The 20,519-nt window shown below is 36.6% G+C and overlaps 1 protein-coding gene across 1 annotated transcript; it reads left to right on the top strand.

Annotated features, from left to right (window-relative positions):
• The first annotated feature begins 575 nt into the window (after nucleotides 1-575).
• LOC117236819 (RNA polymerase-associated protein CTR9 homolog) lies at nucleotides 576-6,773 on the top strand. The gene is given in 15 exon segments (XM_033500120.1): nucleotides 576-684; nucleotides 1,147-1,245; nucleotides 1,338-1,577; nucleotides 1,655-2,227; nucleotides 2,302-2,421; nucleotides 2,511-2,821; nucleotides 2,894-3,419; nucleotides 3,497-3,691; nucleotides 3,767-3,883; nucleotides 3,970-4,280; nucleotides 4,353-4,690; nucleotides 4,777-4,954; nucleotides 5,440-5,990; nucleotides 5,993-6,110; nucleotides 6,204-6,773. Coding segments are annotated over 15 exon segments (3,816 nt in total). The 5' UTR covers nucleotides 576-642; the 3' UTR covers nucleotides 6,301-6,773.
• Nucleotides 6,774-20,519: the final 13,746 nt, after the last annotated feature.

The raw sequence follows: 20,519 nt of genomic DNA, 5'->3' as shown, positions 1-20,519 counted from the left end.
GTTAATCTTTGTTGTTGTGTATATTTTTTTTAAATAAATTAATAAATTAAATTAATAAATTAAAGTAATAAATAAACAAAAAATTCTTTCTTCCCCTTTTCTTTCCCCCTTTACTTCCGCCCTTTTCTTCCCCCTCCTGTATTCTTCATACTTATTATCTAATATTAATGTTAATCTTTGTTGTTGTGTATATTTTTTTTAAATAAATTAATAAATTAAATTAATAAATTAAAGTAATAAATAAACAAAAAATTCTTTCTTCCCCTTTTCTTTCCCCCTTTACTTCCGCTTTTTTCTTCCCCCTCCTGTATTCTTCATACTTATTATCTAATATTAATGTTAATCTTTGTTGTTGTGTACATTTTTTTTTAAATAAATTAATAAATTAAATTAATAAATTAAATTAATAAATTAAATTAATAAATTAAATTAATAAATAAACAAAAAATTAATATTATATATTCTAATATTAATGTTCTACTTTAAAATGGCGGCGAATCTTTGTCCGGCGCGACATCTATCGACTGTACGTTCATACTCCGACTGTACTCCGCTGCAGTTAGTGGCTGGACACTGAACTTAGAGGTTGGGTAGTGAACTTAGTGGTTGGATAGTGAATTTAGTGGTTGGATACTGAACGTAATGGCGGGTTCCATAGAGATTCCACTTCGTGATACAGATGAGGTAAATGTTTTTGCTTTAACATTGAATTTTATCATTTGCAAAGTATTGAAAGTAAGCTAAACCATCCCTGTTATACATCATTGACATGTAATTCAAAATTCTTTAAAAACCCGTGATATGTAGACGCGTTTGTGTAGTTAATCCCTGCAAGCGTTGTTTGCGGAATATATACATCGTACAAACAATCGCTCTTAAATATCTTGAAATTTGTCCTCGATATGAAATATAAATTACTATTGTTTCATATTTGTTTTGATCGCATAATTTTGGACTAATTTTTTGATCTTATTTTGTTCATATTGTTTCCAATATGTTTTTCCATTTGTGTCATGTACAGTAAAATGTTAAACATTAGACATTTGCTAATTGAAATTGAATCTTTTATCCACTTTTTGTCTACTTAAATCTCTCACCATATCTCTCTCATTAATTTTTTTAATATATTAAATTACATTCTATTAGGTAATTGAGCTATACCTAGATCAATTACCAGAAGGAGACGAGGTTCTTGGTATTTTACGTCAAGAACATGCACAACTTAATATTTGGGTCAATTTAGCTGTAAGTCAACTTACTTACTTATAATTAAAACTCTGTGTAATAGATATAATAGAAAAGCTACAAGACATTAAACATATTGTATTTCATTGTAGCTTGAATATTACAAACAACATAAAATCGAGGATTTCATTAAAATACTTGAATCTTCTCGGATTGATGCTAATATTGATTACCGTGACTATGAAAAAGATCAAATGCGTGCGTTGGATATGTTGGCTGCATATTATGTGCAGGAAGCCAACAGAGAAAAGAATAAAGACAAAAAGAGAGATTTATTTACAAAAGCTACCCTATTATATACAACTGCAGATAAGATTATTATGTATGACCAGGTGTATATCATTTCTAGTATCTAATTTGATGCTTGGAAATATTTGTCTTATTTATATAATACTTCTTTGTGTTACAGAATCATTTACTTGGCAGAGCTTATTTCTGCCTCCTGGAAGGGGATAAGATGGATCAGGCTGATGCCCAATTTAATTTTGTACTAAATCAGTCTCCAAATAATATTCCTTCCCTACTAGGAAAGGCATGCATAGCATTTAACAAAAAAGATTATAGAGGTGCGCTTGCCTTTTATAAAAAAGCATTGAGAACGAATCCAAATTGTCCAGCTGCTGTGAGATTGGGGATGGGGCATTGTTTTATGAAATTAAATAACCAGGAAAAAGCACGTTTAGCATTTGAAAGAGCTTTACAGTTAGATGGCCAATGTGTTGGAGCATTAGTTGGGCTTTCAGTATTGAAACTGAATCAACAACAGCCTGATAGTATCAGAACTGGTGTTCAAATGTTATCTAAAGCTTATACCATTGATTCGACTAATCCCATGGTGTTGAATCATTTGGCAAATCATTTTTTCTTTAAAAAGGACTATAACAAAGTACAGCACTTAGCCCTCCATGCATTTCACAATACAGAGAACGAGGCTATGCGTGCAGAGAGTTGCTATCAATTAGCCAGAGCATTTCATGTTCAAGTAAGTGTACGATATAAGTAAGTCTACATATATACATACTCAAAATTTTGGAAAATAATTAATAACTATTTCAGGGTGACTATGACCAAGCGTTCCAATATTACTATCAGGCAACACAATTTGCACCTGCAGTTTTTGTATTACCGCACTTTGGCTTAGGTCAAATGTATGTTTATCGTGGTGATGCAGAAAATGTAAGCATAACATGTTATATATATTATTATATACTATATATGATAGGGTAAAACTAATAAATTTTACATACACTGTTTTTAAATCACAGGCAGCACAATGTTTCGAAAAAGTGTTGAAAGCTCAGCCAGGTAATTATGAAACAATGAAAATTCTTGGATCTCTGTACGCAAACTCAAGTTCTCAATCGAAACGCGATATTGCTAAAAACCATCTTCGTAAAGTAACTGAACAATTTCCGGATGATGTTGAAGCATGGATTGAATTGGCTCAAATATTGGAGCAAAGTGACCTTAATGCAGCCTTAAATGCATATGGTACAGCAACCAGAATTTTAAAAGAGAAAGTCCAGGCAGATATACCACCAGAAATTCTAAATAATGTTGGTGCTCTACATTATAGGTATGTTTCATATTTCCTTATTTTAATTTATTTTATCTGCTATTAAGACTAAAACTTATTACTTTATCATAGACTTGGAAACTTGGAAGAAGCTAGAAAAAATTTGGAGGAATCTTTAGCGCGTTCTAAAGCTGATGCCTTACACGATTCTGTATACTATAACTCAATTGCAGTTACGACAACATATAATTTGGCTCGTTTGAACGAAGCTTTATGTATATTTGATAAAGCGGAAAAATTATACAAAGCCATTTTAAAGAAACATCCAAACTATGTAGATTGTTATTTACGACTTGGCTGTATGGCTCGAGATAAAGGACAAATTTATGAAGCGTCTGATTGGTTTAAGGATGCTTTAAGCATAAATAACGAGCACCCAGATGCATGGTCTCTTTTGGGTAACTTACATTTGGTTAAAATGCAATGGGGTCCTGGCCAGAAGAAATTCGAAAGAATTTTAAAAAATCCAGCCACAAGTACCGATGCCTATTCTTTGATCGCTTTGGGTAACATTTGGTTGCAAACATTGCATCAAAGTGGAAAAGATAAAGATCGAGAGAAGCGACATCAAGACAGAGCATTGGCTATGTATAAACAGGTATGATACTAAAAAATAATAAATCTTATTCGTATATACATATATACATATACATATATACATATTGAATTTCATAGGTTTTGCGAAACGATCCTAAAAATATTTGGGCTGCAAATGGAATAGGAGCTGTACTAGCGCATAAAGGTTGTGTAAATGAAGCTAGAGATATTTTTGCTCAAGTTCGAGAAGCAACAGCAGAATTTTGCGATGTATGGTTGAATATTGCGCACATTTATGTAGAGCAAAAACAATTCGTTAGCGCTATCCAAATGGTAACTTTCCGTTTTGTATGTAATACGATATGATAATGTTTCGGCAACTATTTTATAAAATATATCTTTTTACAGTATGAAAACTGCCTTCGAAAGTTCTATAAATATCATCATGTCGAAGTTTTGCAATATCTTGGAAGAGCTTACTTTAAAGCTGGTAAATTAAGGGAAGCAAAATTGACATTATTAAAGGTGAGCCAGAAACATTGTGTTATGCTCTGATATCGTTAATATTGATTAAAGAAGAATAACTAATCAATTTCATTATATCAATTTAGGCAAGAAGAGTAGCTCCACAGGACACTGTTTTGTTATACAATATTGCACTTGTCCTTCAACGTCTAGCAACACAAATTTTGAAGGATGAGAAGTCCACCTTAACGACAGTACTCCAGGCAGTTCACGAATTGGGACTCTCACATAAATACTTCCAATATCTATCAACGCATGGAGATAAAATGGGGCAACTTGCAGAAGCAGAAACAAGGAGGTGTCAAGACCTTTTATCGCAAGCACAATATCATGTTGCCAGAGCTAGACGATTGGACGAAGAAGAAAAAATGCTTAGAAGAAAACAAGAAGAAGAAAGGTAATTATATGAACATAATTAGCATATGTAATACATCAAACACCATAATAATGATCTTGTATTAATGTATAGACAAGCATTTAAAATGCGACAAACGGAAGAACAACGGAAACTTGAGGAAATGCGACGACAAAAAGAAGAGGAAATGTTACAGAAACGTCAAGAGTACGTTGAAAAGACAAAGAACGCTTTGGTATTCGGCGAAATGCCTTCAGAAAAACCTGGAAGGAAAGGAAAAAGAGTACGCACTGATCAATACGTTAGTGACAGTGGTGGTTCTGGAGGAGAGGAAGGTCGGGAGGAAGCACCTAGAGAAAGGAAACGCAGAAAAAAAGCAAGTGGTGAACGTAAAGAAAAAAGGGGCAAGGGTAGAGGAAAGCGCAAGAGAGAAATGCGGAGTGGAGAAAGTGGTAAGATAATATTTCATGATCTTCGATTATACGTGTCATTAATCTGCGTTTTTCAAAAAATATATATTTTATTTCGCAATATTCAGGTTCAGAAAGTGATCGACTCAAGCGTGGAAAACGTCGAAGAAAAGGGATTATTAAGAAAGACAGAGCATTTCGGAAAAGTACAGCTGAGACTGCAAAAGGAAAGATGCCTTTATCAAAGGAAACTATATCGACGAGCGAATCTGATAGCGATTCAGGAGGTCTTAAAATTGCAAGCGGGTAAGGATCATTCATTTTATGAGAATAAGGTGGTTTATTATACGGGTTGGTTGGTTTATTATGTGAGTGATAAAATTGTAATAGTTAGAGTATATTAAAATCACCTTAAGTACAAGTACAGAGATAGTGTATGCCGATCGTTATCGTCGCTCACTCAATGCTACTGTTCAACTCGACGCTCGTTATTCGACTCTATATGACTCGCTATAATAATTCGCTATACTGATTCGCTATACTGGTTCGTTATACTAATCGTCCTAGAGAGCATGTTTGTCTATTTGTATCGATCGGTAATATTACAAAAAGTTTAATTGTAACTCTGGTTAACGATTACAAATAACGACGATAATATTTTGTCTGGAGTTCACTTACCTTTGAAACTAGCCAATCAAAACAACGTTGACTCATGTGCCGTTACAAAAATATAATATACTGAGGTGTGTAATAAATAAATAAATTAATGGTGTCGTTAATTTGTTTTTCAGTGGTGAAAGCGGCAACGAAGGTCGCGGACGCGGAAATAGACGAATTGTGTCTGACTCAGGAGGATCCCGTGCATCGAGTTCTAGGTCTCATTCCACATCGAAATCTAAAAGCCGTTCTAGAAGTAGTTCACGATCACGATCACAATCAGGATTTCAATCTCGATCCGTATCTCGTTCACAGTCTAGATCTCGTTCAGGTTCTAAGTCGAGAAGTCAATCGCGGTCGAAAAGTCCGTCGAGATCCGTTTCAGCAAAAAGTGGTTCACGCTCGAGATCAAGATCAGGGTCGCGGAAAAGTCAATCGCGATCAAGATCGCGTAGTGGTTCGAGGAAAAGTGGATCGCAGCCAAGATCAAGATCGGGTTCTGCAGCTAGTGCACGATCAAGATCGGGTTCTGCAGCTAGCGCACGATCGAGATCAGGCTCTGCACGTAGTGCACGTTCGAGATCGGGATCTGCAGCTAGTGCACGATCGAGATCAAGGTCCCCTAGTGGTTCCAGGCGCGCTCGCGCATCATGCCGGGCATCGGCGATCAGACCAAGGAGTGGCAGTCGAGAATGCATCACAGCAGAAGCCGATCAAAATCTAAATCTGTGTCAAGATCTAGATCGCGTTCCGGCTCACGGTCGAAGAGTGGCTCTCGAAGTCGCAGCCCTAGTGGATCGGCAAGGTAAATAACAAAAACATCAAAATGCACTTACCGAAACGAAATACAGCTTCCATGATACCGTAATGGCCACATATTGCGATTATTTTATTCCAGATCTGCCACTCCAGAGTCGAGAAAATCAGTTTCGGGCAGTGACGTTGGTTCCCGCCATTCGAGTACAGATCGAGGAGGTGGCAGCGAAAGCGAATAAACTCAACACGCATATAATAACATCACTAGCGCGCAGAAAATCCAACCTTGGATTATGTACTTTTTGTAAGAGCCAAATTTATATAAATGAAATATATATAACTTTCGCGTATATTAATACGCGTTTGAAAGAACCGTTCGAATTGAAACAGAATTGTTACGCTAAGATGGAGCGCGGCAACTGGCAATCGTTCGAGCTTACGAGTAACTTCGATTTATCGTTTATCGAAGCACAGTTTCGAGATAACTAAACGATCTCTAGATGGAGCGACTTCAGTGTTTCGGACGTAATATTTCGAACAATTGAATATTTGTTTTATGTTAGCGGGTTATAAAAACACTCCGTAGTTTCAGTCGAAACCGTGTGTTTATGTTCTTCACATTATATTAACGAAGTATTACTTTACGATGCAAGGTAATTTTATGTAAAACGATTTCGTATTTCATCTAGTTCAATGTATAAACCATGCGTTTAGCAATGTGTTTTGCTTTCTGATTAGTTATCTGTTGATACTTTTTATGATAAACAAATAGTTTTAGTTGTATTGTACACTCACATTGTCTAATATAAAAGAAGATATATTAGGGTTGTGTTAATAACCAACATATTGTTTTATATAAAAAATTATAAATAAAATATTATAAAAACAAAGTGACGTTTTCAGTATGTTTCCCTGAAATGTATTACACGATTAAAGTATTTTATATATGAACGATTAAAGTTTTGTAGAGGTTAATAACATTGGTGCCATTTCATATGTCATTACGTTGTCATTACATATTATGTTCAACAGTTAATCAACTTAACAACGTATTTATAATGCTTTTTAATTCAATTTTTTCTATTAGACGTTCATTTAGATCGTCTGATAGAGCATTATATGTAATATTTTTTATTCTTAAATGTTTTAGAAAAGAATTTTCTTTCTTTACGAAGTCGCACTTTTTTTTATTCTTTTACACTCTTGGCGCCCTTTTCGTGAAGGTCAATTTTTTCCACTGTAATACAATTTTTCCATCGATTCTTTTCAACTATTTTCATCAAGTATGTATGTTGCAACGTTATTGCTTTTTTTTTCAAACTATATTAAGAGTATGTCATTACATGAGGATGAACACAAATGTTTATCACTCCCACACGAGCGTTATCGATTTGTAATCTATAGCTACAGAACAAGCAAAAAATTACGACAAGGTATAAGTAAACCTTCGGGTGAGAGGATAAGAATAACGTTTGAACATAGATATTACCGCAATGGTTTAAAATTGTTTAGGATTAATACCATTCGCATTCAACGGCGAGATCAAGAAATAAGCAAACACCGATCGAATCAATCATCGCAGGTTTGATGCGAATATTCGTACGATTAGTCATCGATCGATTCGTATCACTTTAATGATAAAGTACCATTGAATTGCTCTGTTCTACTGTTTAATTCTTCGAACACTGCCGTACAAGAAACGTTCCGGGAAAACTATCATACTTGAAAAATTGGTATGTTATGAAATACCACCTTCAATATCGCTAGAGCGTATCGTCCTAGTATATTTAGTATGCTACTACTATATTTAAGCCTTTAAGTATACATAAATCATAAAATACACCTTGTACACATATATTATATGAATAAGAAAAATCCTGAGCCAGTTTGCGTAAAAAGCAAAAGAGTAAATAGCAAAGGAAACTACGCTGATAGAAGGATAGAGATATCGGTTTTATCCGAGTTACGAAGATTCTGAGTGCTGGAAGCGTTTACTTTTTCGATTCAACTCCTTAGAGTGTGCATATATCTAACTGCTCTTCCTGTTTGATTATCAAATCCTTCTCTATCGTCGCATTTCTCGATCCACATTTTCATATAAAAGCATAGAAAAGAAGTCCACGTGTAATTTTTATTCTTCGTGAAGTTGTTTCTAATACATTGCAATAAACGTAAGTTTTAATTAGCCTTCGTGAATTTTCACACAGCTACTTAGAAGGTATAGCGGATATTCGAGAATTACTTGCCTCCTTGGCGAGTTGCGAACTTCCGAAATTATTTACAATCCCCCGAGTTCCTCGAAGCTGGTTTAATAGAATAGTTTCGCGACTGAGTTTTGATTAACCTCCTATTTGCATATTCGTCGTTCTACTTGTTAATAGCGTTTTTATGTAAAACTCCTACAAACGCAATATGTTCTCTGACCGACTATTTTCGGCTTAAAATAAATTCAGTTTCTCGAGTTATAAGTTGAGCGATCTTTCTAATTTTTATTTATACGAAATAGGACCAAACAATAAAGATAACTATTTTCTGCAACAAGTGCATGGTTTATATATATAACAACAAATTAACCTGACTCTACAGCATTACATTTTTTCTTCCTCCTTGACGTTTCGAAAGTATGCTACCAATTGAACAACAGACGCAAAAAGATAGGGGTTCGTCATCCATCAACAAACAGTATAATATTGTCTGGAAATCAAGAACTAGGTATAATTTTAAAATTAACGATACTAGTTTCTTTTATCCATCAGATACACATGTTGGCATCAATGCAAATTTTTCATCGATGGCTAGGTTTAGTCTCGCAACAAATTACCTCCAATCTGGATTGCATAAATCTTTTCCATCAATCACATCCCGACAATTTATCAAATACTTGGGCAGAGATTATCGGTAATTCTTGCCACGTTGTCGCTGCGTCCTTTTAATCCTTTTTTCCCCTTCCGAAAATGTAATTAAATTTTTTTTATTTTAAATCTTTCACAGGATAGGAAAAATAACTGAAACATTTTTGTCAGTGCAATTAGTTTCGTCCATTATTCACGAATCACCTCATTATATCCTTATGATAACAATGAATTCACAAAATCTAAGGAACCTTCCGCATGTTTCAAGTCGGCTTTCTCGCCTTAAAAAGATGCAGAGTGCAATATTTCTTCAGTCCGAGAAAAATTGAGTGCTATGGCGGTACCAGTGACCCACTTATAAATCAAAAAATCTTGAAATATGTGCATCTTCCTCGATGATCCACCGTATCGGTATTGCTTCTCGTGTCAGAATAAATCAACATGCACTTTATAACCTTCCCATTCTTTTTTCTTTTTCGCGATAAAATACCTGCAAAAAGATTCGTGGACTAAATATGAACACTCTTGAAAATTTTATGGTGACGTTTATAAGAGCCAAGCGTAGAGGTTTCCAATGCCGTGAGTTTAATTAGTTCCATAAACTAAATCCGTGAGACTAAACACATGCATAGGCGGCTTGAAAGCCTCGTTTGTGTGTCATTGTCTCGAAAGTTGAATAGCCATTTTTTATGTTTGTATCCTGTATTAGCGGTTTCTGGCCTTGAGACAGGAATTAATACGCACAACCATTATTAAATCGTTCTTTGCTATAAATCATAAAGGTTCCGAGAACGCGATTGATGTTCCACGTTACGTACGAATAGAATATGAAAACCCCACTGTGGCAAAGTGTATATAATTCTTAGATCGAATTGTGGCAACGTACAGAGGAAACATACGAAGGTCATGGAGCAAACTGATATTCAGCATGTTTCTGTTGAAAAGGAAGATTTCGAAGACTGAGAAGAATTTCTTTCCAGAAGTGGCTGTAGAAAAGTTTGAGATCAAAAGCGGTCGGTGATTTCCTTTTCGCTTGAGAGCCAGGTCGAAGTTGCGCGCAATACGAATTTAATTCAACAAGAATCAAACGTACGTAGAATTGGAAATGAAATCGTGAAAATAATAAGACTTAAATTGCAGCTCCAAGTACACGAACAATTGAGATTCTGTTTATCCGGAAGGCCATAGAACACGTTTTATTGCGACGTTCTCCAACATTCAGAGACGGACCGAGACACAAGATTCTTTCCTCGCTTCCGACTGTGACAATTCGAAATTAATTATAACGTTATTCTCTCATCGTACTAACTTTGCTAGCTTCTATGCTAACCTTGAATTCATTTTTCGACGTCGTTCTTCGGTAAACGTCTAATTACTGATATCTACTTATTCCATAACTTTGCTCACTTCGAACCTTGAACTACCGCTCGTCTGATGTTACTTAACGAACTGCGATAAGCGAAACATTTAATTGCCATCTAAGCGAACATCTTATTTGCCATCCTCCACTTCAATTTGTCAAATGAATCCCTCTGTTCAGTTTATATCGCTAAAATGTTTCCTAGAAATTTACACGACTTAAAGCTCACTCTCGTAATCTGCCTCTAATAATGTCTAGCTAATTTCCAACTTTTTAAAAACGATCAAATTAACCTGATGAGAGGTATTAACGAATTTCATCCGCTTAAAGCGATATAAAAATAATAGTGCCAAATCAAAGGACTGGATTTATTTCGTAGACGTGTATCCTTGCACTATGTAACGATCACATATTTCGTTCGTAAAAGATATAATATTATCCATAAGAGGAATGGATGAATTTGCCAGCTATGTGTCAACCACAAGAATGCTGCTATACTCATCGCATCGTACAAGGCTGCAATTACAAGTTCGTATACAAACCAGTTGGCTGTCTTGTTCGCATAATCCATGCTGTCGAGCGTGTATTCAATGGAGACATATACAGAAATCCCGATGGCGAAACAGTAAGCTTTACGTAATTGGTACCATTTACTTGAAAATAATTCCGATTATAATACATAGCTGTTCATTTACTGGAAATTTGCCTGCTTCTTCCACGAATAAGGTTCCGAATATGACTTGGAAAGGACAAGATATTTCGAAGTATTTGGAAAATAAAGATTTCCTTTAAAAGATTATAGTTTCCAAAGATGTGAAATAAAAAGCATTATAAGCAGCGAACACATGGTTCTAGGCGTCGCTCACAGTAGCACAGCCCATTATTGATCAGACGGCGTTGAAGAGAAGCTGTAGGACCGCTTAATTCAATTTTAATATTTTACACGAATTGTTTTTCAGCCAATTCGAACCGAGCTAATAACAAACTTAATTTAAATTATTCTGTAGAATAACTGAACATAACATTTTTTAGAATAACTGAAGCACAGCAGTTATGACATTACATGCCCAACATTCTTCCTTTATTATTTCAATTTTTCATTCCTGAACATCGGTGTAAGGTTCCTGGAAAGATTTTCATTGTATTAGCGGAATTCACATTGCTTCCAAGAATATTCTCTTTGAATCCTCGTAATATCAAATACTATTGTAGAACAGCAGTAGCTGCTACGTTATGTCAAACACGATGCATTTGGCTCTGGATAAAAGTTGCAATAAAATGACGTACGAACCGCTATTTTCATTCGTCGATGGCGACATAGGCGTTCACATTGCCACCAGGCTGGTATCAGAGCAAGTGTATTAGAACATAGAATAGCGTTATCGTTCGTAATGATAAAGGCCATTATTCGTCGGACAAAGTGAAACGTTCTATTACATGTCCTACATGGGATACTCGATTGTCGGTGAAATATTATTGGGTCGCTAGATCAATCGTAAGCTATTGACGTTTCTGTATTAATACACGCAAAATACCTTACAGTTCCAGTTGAATACAGGGCAACGTGCAACTATGAATACTAATCTTAATTACTGTTGAATTGTGTCTGGGATCAAACATTGACACGTGTCGTTATTTCAATAGACGAAATTTGGCATTCGACCAATTCTCTTAACTGTTAAGTACATACTGTTTTACATTCTCGTGCATGCAATGCAATTGACAGGTTTCGATCGTTTCCAACGTTAAAAAGTATAACCGTTTCATGTTCGGAAAATTTTTATTTTACTTCGTATAAAATTTTCAACTTCCTTCGAATTCTGCCAAACTCTAATTTTAAGTCATTTGAAATTAATTGCCGCTCCAAATGCAGTGATCCATAAAATACAAGGATCGTCGACAGAAATTCACCACCCGTAAAAACAAGAAAGGTCATGGACCGGAAGTTCTAACCTAATGATCGATGGAGTCGGAGCGGCGATTTCATCTGAAGATCTTAAGGGTCAGTGACCCTTGTATGTACTCATCGAAAGGTTTAAGGTTACCGCAAATATTCGTTCGATTTAGAAACGAGCGAGAGAAGGAACTGCCTAAATTTCTTCTTTTGCCTCACAACAGCGAACGTATCTGACTATCATTCTGACCCAATTTGATCTTACCATTTTACTAACGGATAGGTAAAAAAGTCATTACTCCAGTTACAATATCGTTGTTAGGTGGATCGAGAAAATAACTGCAGGCATAAGACTTGATGAAAGGACTCAACGGGAATCGCGTTCACCGTTCGATGAATCGATGTTTTCTCATAAAATACTTCGGTTAAGGCCATACCATATAATGAAGAAATTTTTCTGAATTCTTTCTACCAACCATTTCAACATTCGTGGTGGTTATTTTAACGAAAGGGAAAGAATATCGACGGTTAAACGGGCTTGATTAAAATTTCGAGTAATATGGTGCCTTCAAGCGCGGAAGGAAGGATTATCCTATCCGGCGCCTAAGTTGCTTTATGAAAGTTTTCCTTCGGTTAACTAAATTTATGAAGCTGAAAGACGTATCCAAACTTTCCCTGAAAAAATTGCCGCGTAGTAAATTTTCGTAAATCATCTGCTATTTACGTATTGCAGATTTTTTCGTACTTTAAGTATAATAAAGTTGATGTATGAAAAATCAGTATGCTCAGATGTATACCTGCTAGAGTCGATGTAATTTCATCGAACAGAAAATCTATTGGTAGAGCTGTTCCCTCCGAGAAGTAATTGTTCAATTTGAAATAACCCGATTTTGAATTTATATAGCGTTAGTCGTTGAATATTTTGCTTATAACGAAGGTGAAAAATTATCATTAAGTCGCTCGTTTATTTATAAGAATAATGTATGTCGGAGATGAAAGGACACCGGAGCCTTCCCTCTGGAACTTTGGGAAAATCCGTAAAATTGTAATTAAAGCTTACAGTCGTAATTAAACAATTTGCCGTCATCCTGTCCAATTGTATTTGTTTGCGGTTTGTGATAATAAACTTGGGCTCAAGGCGACCATCAGTCGCCGAACGTAGCCGCGGTCAAAGGGGCGGGCGCTTCGCCTAACAAAGGTGTGGAATTATAGTATGACCCTCATTAAAAGAAATACCAATAGAGGTATTTGACAGTAAAACATTCCAACGGTTCCTTCGGACAATGAATACCTGATGTTGAGGCACGTGCACAGCACAAGTCCAGTTAGCCCGAGGACCCGCTATAAAACCTGGGTTGTTCCGGCAATTAAGATTTTCCAAAGGGACAGACAGTCTTTGTTCCAAACTGACCAATTGACAGCGACGTCAATTTCCCTTACTTTGGGAACGAGGGCTATACCCGACGGATCCGATGATCTCGTGGCCTTAGATACACCCCATCATAGTTTTCCTCTGTGGCATCATTGGGACGAAAATTCGTTCTTTCTTGAGATCCCACCGACGAAGGGAGCAGCGCCTGACGATCAGTGAGTTTGAGTTAGAGCAAGTATATTTTTCATCCCGTTGACAATGGATTCGTCATCGAACCTAAGACCAACGTCACTAACATCGCAAGTGCCCAACCACCACTGTTGATTGTCGAATCGATAGTGTCCATACTCGTAGCATCAGGCCGTATCTTCGTTATCACACAACGATGGCCAACTCCAAGGGAGGTCTATCAAACGCCCACAACCCTGTTCCTGACTCTTCTCCCACATGTATTTTTGCGAGTTAAATTTGAGGCAGAAAGTTTAACATCTCGTGGTCCTATTACGAATAAAGTCCTTTCAGGTGGAAAACGTTATCAAGGAATTAACGTTATTCGATCGATGTTTGCAGTTGCCAGTACGTGCGTTTCCAACGCGACGCGCAACGTTTCGAAAGAAATGCTCATTCGCGTTGCAAACAAATAGAACTCGTCGATTTTTATATTTTCGTTTACGGCTAACTGCTGTTACGGATGAACAACGATTAAACGAAAAAGAGAGAGAGAGAGAGAGAGAAATCAACAAGGGAATTGCACATTAATTAACAACCAATACATATCCAGGAAATTGGTATTGCGCAGCTTTAAATTAAGCAAGCCTGTTTAATTTTTTAACTATTTCGGAACGTCTGTTCGTCATTAAACTAACTTCGAGAGTGTACGCTGCACTTTTTCCATTCGATTTGGAACTTAATTCGTCCTAAAATAATACGTTTTTAAAGAGTAAGATAGATAAAATGCTTCTACAGATTCGAAGTGGCGGCTAATCTCTTCTTGGAGCAGTAGAGCGAGGAATAAAGAAACGAATTAAAAGATAGTGCCTACGTCGTCGACCCTGTACGATCGATCAGAATTCTGTCCTTTCGCTTTGGACTGAGAACGGAAGCTGACCGCAGACAGATTGCTGGCTGTACCAAAAGAATAAAAGAAAAAAAATCTGGCTGTCAGTACACGAGAATTCCATTTTCCACTTTATTCTTTTCACTGTTCCTGGTATTAATGAATAATTTAAACACTGCGGTAACACTGATTTTTACGTCCCAATCTTACGACTATCCGGAATCTTGTAACTTTATTTCCGCAGTCGCCCAGCGATTTCATATCACTGCTAAAAATGAAAAATCTTCTCCCTCGGCTTATCTCCGTGTTCTCCAGGATACATATGTATTTATCAGAGCGACGTCGAGGAAACGCGAGCGATATTATGGAAATATTACTTTATACGCTTTATGCGTTTCTGTACCCATCTACAAAGTAAGTATATTCATAAGGTATGCACGTGCAGAGTCAAGGTAGTCATCAAGTTTGAAAACAATTGAAGGGGCAAATTCATTCTGCCTGAAACTATGCTCTCCCCTTTAAATCCAATACACTCGCGTTCTCGTTCTTATCTTCTATACACCATACGATGGTATATGTAAGAATGGGATGTCCCGAAGGTGAGAGCGCTCCTCTATCTCGAAACAGATATTTCTACAATTTTCGTAGCATACATTCCCTACGTGCGAGGGTAATTCGAGCGTATAACGTCGCCTGAATTTCCTGCTCCGACAAACAGCTTAAATGGGATCATGTCCGACATATCCGTCGGAGAACGATCATGTACCGGAAGACAGAAAGAAACTGCATATTTCACATTTCGGTTAAATTAATTCGTGAATCCAGGAACGTGCAAGTAAAAGGTTCTTCTTGGAAAACGAAGTAACGGCGGAAAATTATTCATATAATCGTCGTTAACATTTTTTCGATCAAAATGTTCGAAATAAAGGCACGACAGGTCTGCATAGAATTTTCCATCGATTCCCAAGGGATGACAGCTTGGAATTTTTGAATAAACTTTCCAAATAACATTTGCATCGAAAAGCGAAGTGGAAGCGATCTGTGCGATGTCAGCAGAATCGGTTTCACGACCGACCGAAAGAATGCGTGGAAAATAGGTCGGAGGAATATCTTTTATTCTCTAAGGGGCGTCAAGTGTGTTGGCCCCATGATAAGATGGTCGTCACAGTAGTTCGCGAGTCACCTTCTTTCAAATATTCACGACATTTCGAGATCGGTCCGCTCGTTCTTGACATCTCGTTTCTTAGAAACAATCGTGTTTCCTTGTTGGTTACTCGTGACGGGGTAACGGTCGAAATTTATCAGGTGAATAATTCCGAATCCTTTGTATATTTTTTCGATAATTGCTCAGTTTATTATATCTATCAGTGAGCAAAAATAAATTGAAAAATTATCACGCGACGTATTCGCGCGCGATATTATTCATTTACACGGAATTAGCTTGCTATTGTACGCATTTGCAAGGCAAATAACCGGAACAAATACATTCAAATCTTCATTTTCATAGGTGCTTTTTCAAAAACGTCATCCTTTAATCCTATTGCGGTGTACCGAGACTTAATCAAAGTGAAACAGAAAAGAGTAGATTCGAAGATGATGAGAGACGAATGGACAGCCTTTGCATCAAGGTTGAATGGAAGGTATAACAAAGTGACCGCTAATGGAAGAAGCATTTTAAGAGAATGGAAAAAAACGATACTAATAGTATCCTCGATTCGACATCTATGGAGAAGCGCATACCTTTCAAGGGGTAATAATACAAAGAATGTAGTGTACCACCGAGGAAGTGGCTTTTTTTTTTATAAAGATAAGCACGGAGCTATTAAAAGGGTTAATGAAGGGCGCAGGAAATTTGATTTATCTGCCGTTAATAGGCTAGATGATATTTATTCTTTAAAAAGGGGAACGATTGACGATAAAAATAACGACAACGACAACTTGTCGAACGGGATCGAATCGATTCTTCTAAGAAGTTCATTAATACAGTTTGTAAGTTGATTGTCTGTCCGTGTTGGGTGGAATTTAATTCCAAAGCTCATTTTCATGGCAAATATCTTGCCGGCAGGCAGTACTGTTTTGATTGAAATCGAAATTCGATTCCGAAGAGAATGAAACTTGTTTAGTGGCGTAATAAACGATTCATTCTTTTACGTCATCCTTCGCACATCCCATTCCATTAACTGCAATATAGTAATTTAAATCTAAAGAGACTTTGACAAACGTGATTGTCAGTCGATCCAAGGGAATATATTTGCAATCTTCGGTAACGGGAAATATTTACAAAAAGGATCCCGATCAGACTCCGTTCGACGTGGTAAATCGTTCAATCACTGATTCCAAACTTCTCACCATCGTTTTACGAATTCTGGAACGATGATGATAACCTTGAAAAAATCTGAATTTCGTTCCATACATAAAAGAATCATGCGCTATCTATCTAACAATAAGATTATACTTATACGTCTGTTCAAGTATCTTGGGACAGTCTCAAGGTATTTTGAGATTTACACGATAAAGAAAGTACGCGCTACTAATGTCTTAATGATTTCGTTGAAAAATGAATGTATTAGGTTTAGACGAAAAGTGTCTTTCTTTCGCAGACGTGTTTTTTACAACTGTGCACCTTCATACAAACGTAAAACCAAGTCCGTGAAATGTCGCGGTGTTTATCTCAACAGAACAAAATGGATCGTACGTAATTCGATAAAGTAATATAAAACAAAAAACGGTATGCGTCTATTATTTCCTCATAAAACGAAAGAAACTTTTCGGACAACCTAATAATTTAAAATCCACAATCTACGACAAATACCAAAGTATTTATTTAAAAAAAACAGCAAATATTCTAAGACTTTCTAGCATAAGTGGATAATCAAAGCAAATTTCGAAATTCTCCCAATATGTGCTAGTAAAAGTTTCCTTTAATTTTATGGACACTTGACGACAGAATTTCCCAAGATAAAATTTTAAGTAGACTTTCTTATAAATTCTCGAATTTTATGCGGCAAGTATTATACCTAGTGGGCCAGTAACAGTGCAGCCACTGTTACTTTCTCGTTGAATCCTTAAGAAGTGTTTACAATTATCTCGAACCTAATCTCTATCTCAAACAACGATCGTGTGTTTACAAACGAAGTGGGGGGCGTGCCAAAAGCTAACTGGCGATCCCGCAAACAGCATTATGATACTACAAACAATGTTTCAACCTGCTGGAGCATTTATGATAGTTGGGTCAGCTGGCTTTGTTTCAAAGCCAAACTCCAAAGCTTACATGACAAAGAGAAGAATTAAATTATCAACGAAACGGATATCGGCTCTTACACTTGCAATCCTAAGTCGTAAGTTTAAGCTGACAACTGTACGCGTAGTTTAATTAATTTTATTCTGACGAATTGCACGGTCGTGCTCGCCGCGGAAGAGTTTCATCGCGTTCCACGTACTCGGTGCTCGGAAGACGTTCCAAGAACGTACAATAACAATCTCGAGAAAATTACTCCTTGTTTCAACTTCAGGTACATACTCATAGCTATTGGATACGATCCTTGGCGATCGTGCAATTCTGATAGAACTATACATAAGCAGCGTAGTTGAGAAATAAAATCATCTGCTAGCTGTTCCAATATGATTTCCAACGAGTTCATAAATTGGAAGACATACATACGATTCGGTATTATCGTCCAGTTTCCTTTTCTTCGGTGAACAATTCCAGTCTTGTCTATCATTTATTTGCGGAATAGATTTTAACTTAAAGATCAATACAAAATAATGGAATGGAAAGGGAAGACGATAAATTTATGAAATTAGACTATTGAGTTAGTTTGCATGATCTTCAAGGCAGGAGCAAGCTTTAAACGATATTATATAGTCTTAAGGATATCTTAAAATGATCTTGGAATTTTGTGATTTTGCATGTCTTTTAAATGACCTTATATGATCTTGATTGAAACATTCCAATGATATCGAATAATTTTCGAATAATATTCGAAAGCACAATGACAGTCAGTGGGACGTACTTTTGCTACGGGATCTGCAAAGAGAAATTTAGTTTCTCGTTAGCTGGTTATAACCGGATTAACTCATCGCTTTTCAACTCTTCCAGCGCATCTTAACGCTGCTTTTAATTAGCGTAGAGCGAAGCAATCGTTAAATTCTCTACGAAAATAATAAAGGTCGACAAGGTTTTGATTATTTGGACAAGCCGTATGATAAAGTTAAAGTTAGCCGTATGGTCAAGTTAGGATGACGTGTAACATGCTGCAGGTATCTACGAAGAGGAATATTCAACGAGTCGTGTTGTGACGCCCCAGTAAAATGTCGTGGATAAGTAAAAAATGTTGCACGACAATGCACGCAACACGACACACGGTGTATGTACCGCTATCTTGAAATAAATTACTTAATTTAAACATCGCGTTAAGGTGGAATTAAATATTTCAAAAGGGAAATTGATCTAATCTCTAAGCAATTAGACGCACTACTAGATATCTCCATCTGTGCGACTGTACGTTGCACTAAACTTGGCACTTTGAACACGGGCACCATCGACCTTTTTAACAGCATCAAATTACAACTGTCAGGGACAGAATTGATCTAGCTAAAAGCGCGCTTTATTAAGCTGTTCATTATCGGAAATTGACGAGTCACGCTTGCAAAATTATAGAAGCACGCTCTTTTCTCTGGTTCGTTAATCTTTTGGTCGAAGTTATTGGTGTCAAAAATCACACATAGTCAGCCGCTTTTAATTCCATTTAACGCATCGCTGAAAATCGTTATTTTTATTTCAACCTCAACCCGATGCACCTCGCTGGAAACACTATAAACACTGTAAACGATTCCAACTATTTCGCTCCGTTTCGATTAACAAATCGAAAAATCATTAAGATTACCGTCGAGCAGGAATTGCTACGCCTTTCCTACAAGTGGAATTGGTTTCGTGAAATCCAATGCCGACGATAGAGAGTTGACAACGAACCTTTGCAAACGACAAGTCTAACTTCAAATTAACTTCATGTTTGGAATTGTGCAAGTGCCCTTGTTCGAAGTTCGAATAGGGTCAGATAATTTCCACCTTCTATAGCGTGAATAACGATTTAATTGGGCAACGTCGATACTAGACAGATTTTAAAAATAGGCGACCGTAGTATGAGATTGCAGGTGTTCCTCGTATTTTAAATCATTTAGTATTCGCGATGAAATCTCCTTTCTTGTCGACAACGTCCTTGCTTGTACATCGCAGAGGGAAATAATTGAGGATGCCATACAGGTTACAGGAGATTGACTAGCATCGAAGGAAATAATGCTGAAAGAAATTTGATACGAAACTTTTTTTATCCTATTACCGTCCTATCGCTCCTTCGTTTAAGGTTGAAGTTCATATTACGCGGCTGAAAAATGCTTTCGCAGCACGTAACCAATGATAAACCAAAACATCAGTTTCGAGATGAATTCCTCTGTCAAAAAGTTTGACATTTAGCGGTATTCTTCCTTTATCCTTTTTTTCCTTTTTTCTCGAGAATTCTGTGCAGACGAGTTGAAAAGGTTCACGTTTGTAATGAGAACTGATGGGAAACTGGTGGTGGGGAAGTGCGAAGAGTCAGAAACCAACACGATGCTATGACGATGAAAAACCTGAAAAAATGGCTACGTTTAAATTATAAAATTTCCTCAAGATCGTCTCCTATGAACGATTGCAACAGGCAGATGGATATTTAATCAATTCAATGAAAATGGATTGTAAACAACGTACAGTGAATATTTATGTATGTTTCGCGATACGAAAGAAAGAATTTAAATTTCCAATGTCTGCGAAGTTCCGAGTAACCACGTGTATCCGATTGTTGCCTCCAGGCGGTAAAAATACCGATAGAAATATCTCAGTAAATAAACTCTGTTTATGCTGCATCAACGAAATAAACATTTCTTC

The sequence above is a fragment of the Bombus vosnesenskii genome, unplaced genomic scaffold (assembly GCF_011952255.1).
Source record: "Bombus vosnesenskii isolate JDL3184/JDL3185 unplaced genomic scaffold, Bvos_JDL3184-5_v1.1 scf7180000013352, whole genome shotgun sequence".
NCBI classification, from domain to species: domain Eukaryota; kingdom Metazoa; phylum Arthropoda; class Insecta; order Hymenoptera; family Apidae; genus Bombus; species Bombus vosnesenskii.
This window is presented reverse-complemented; position numbering and strand designations above follow the sequence as displayed.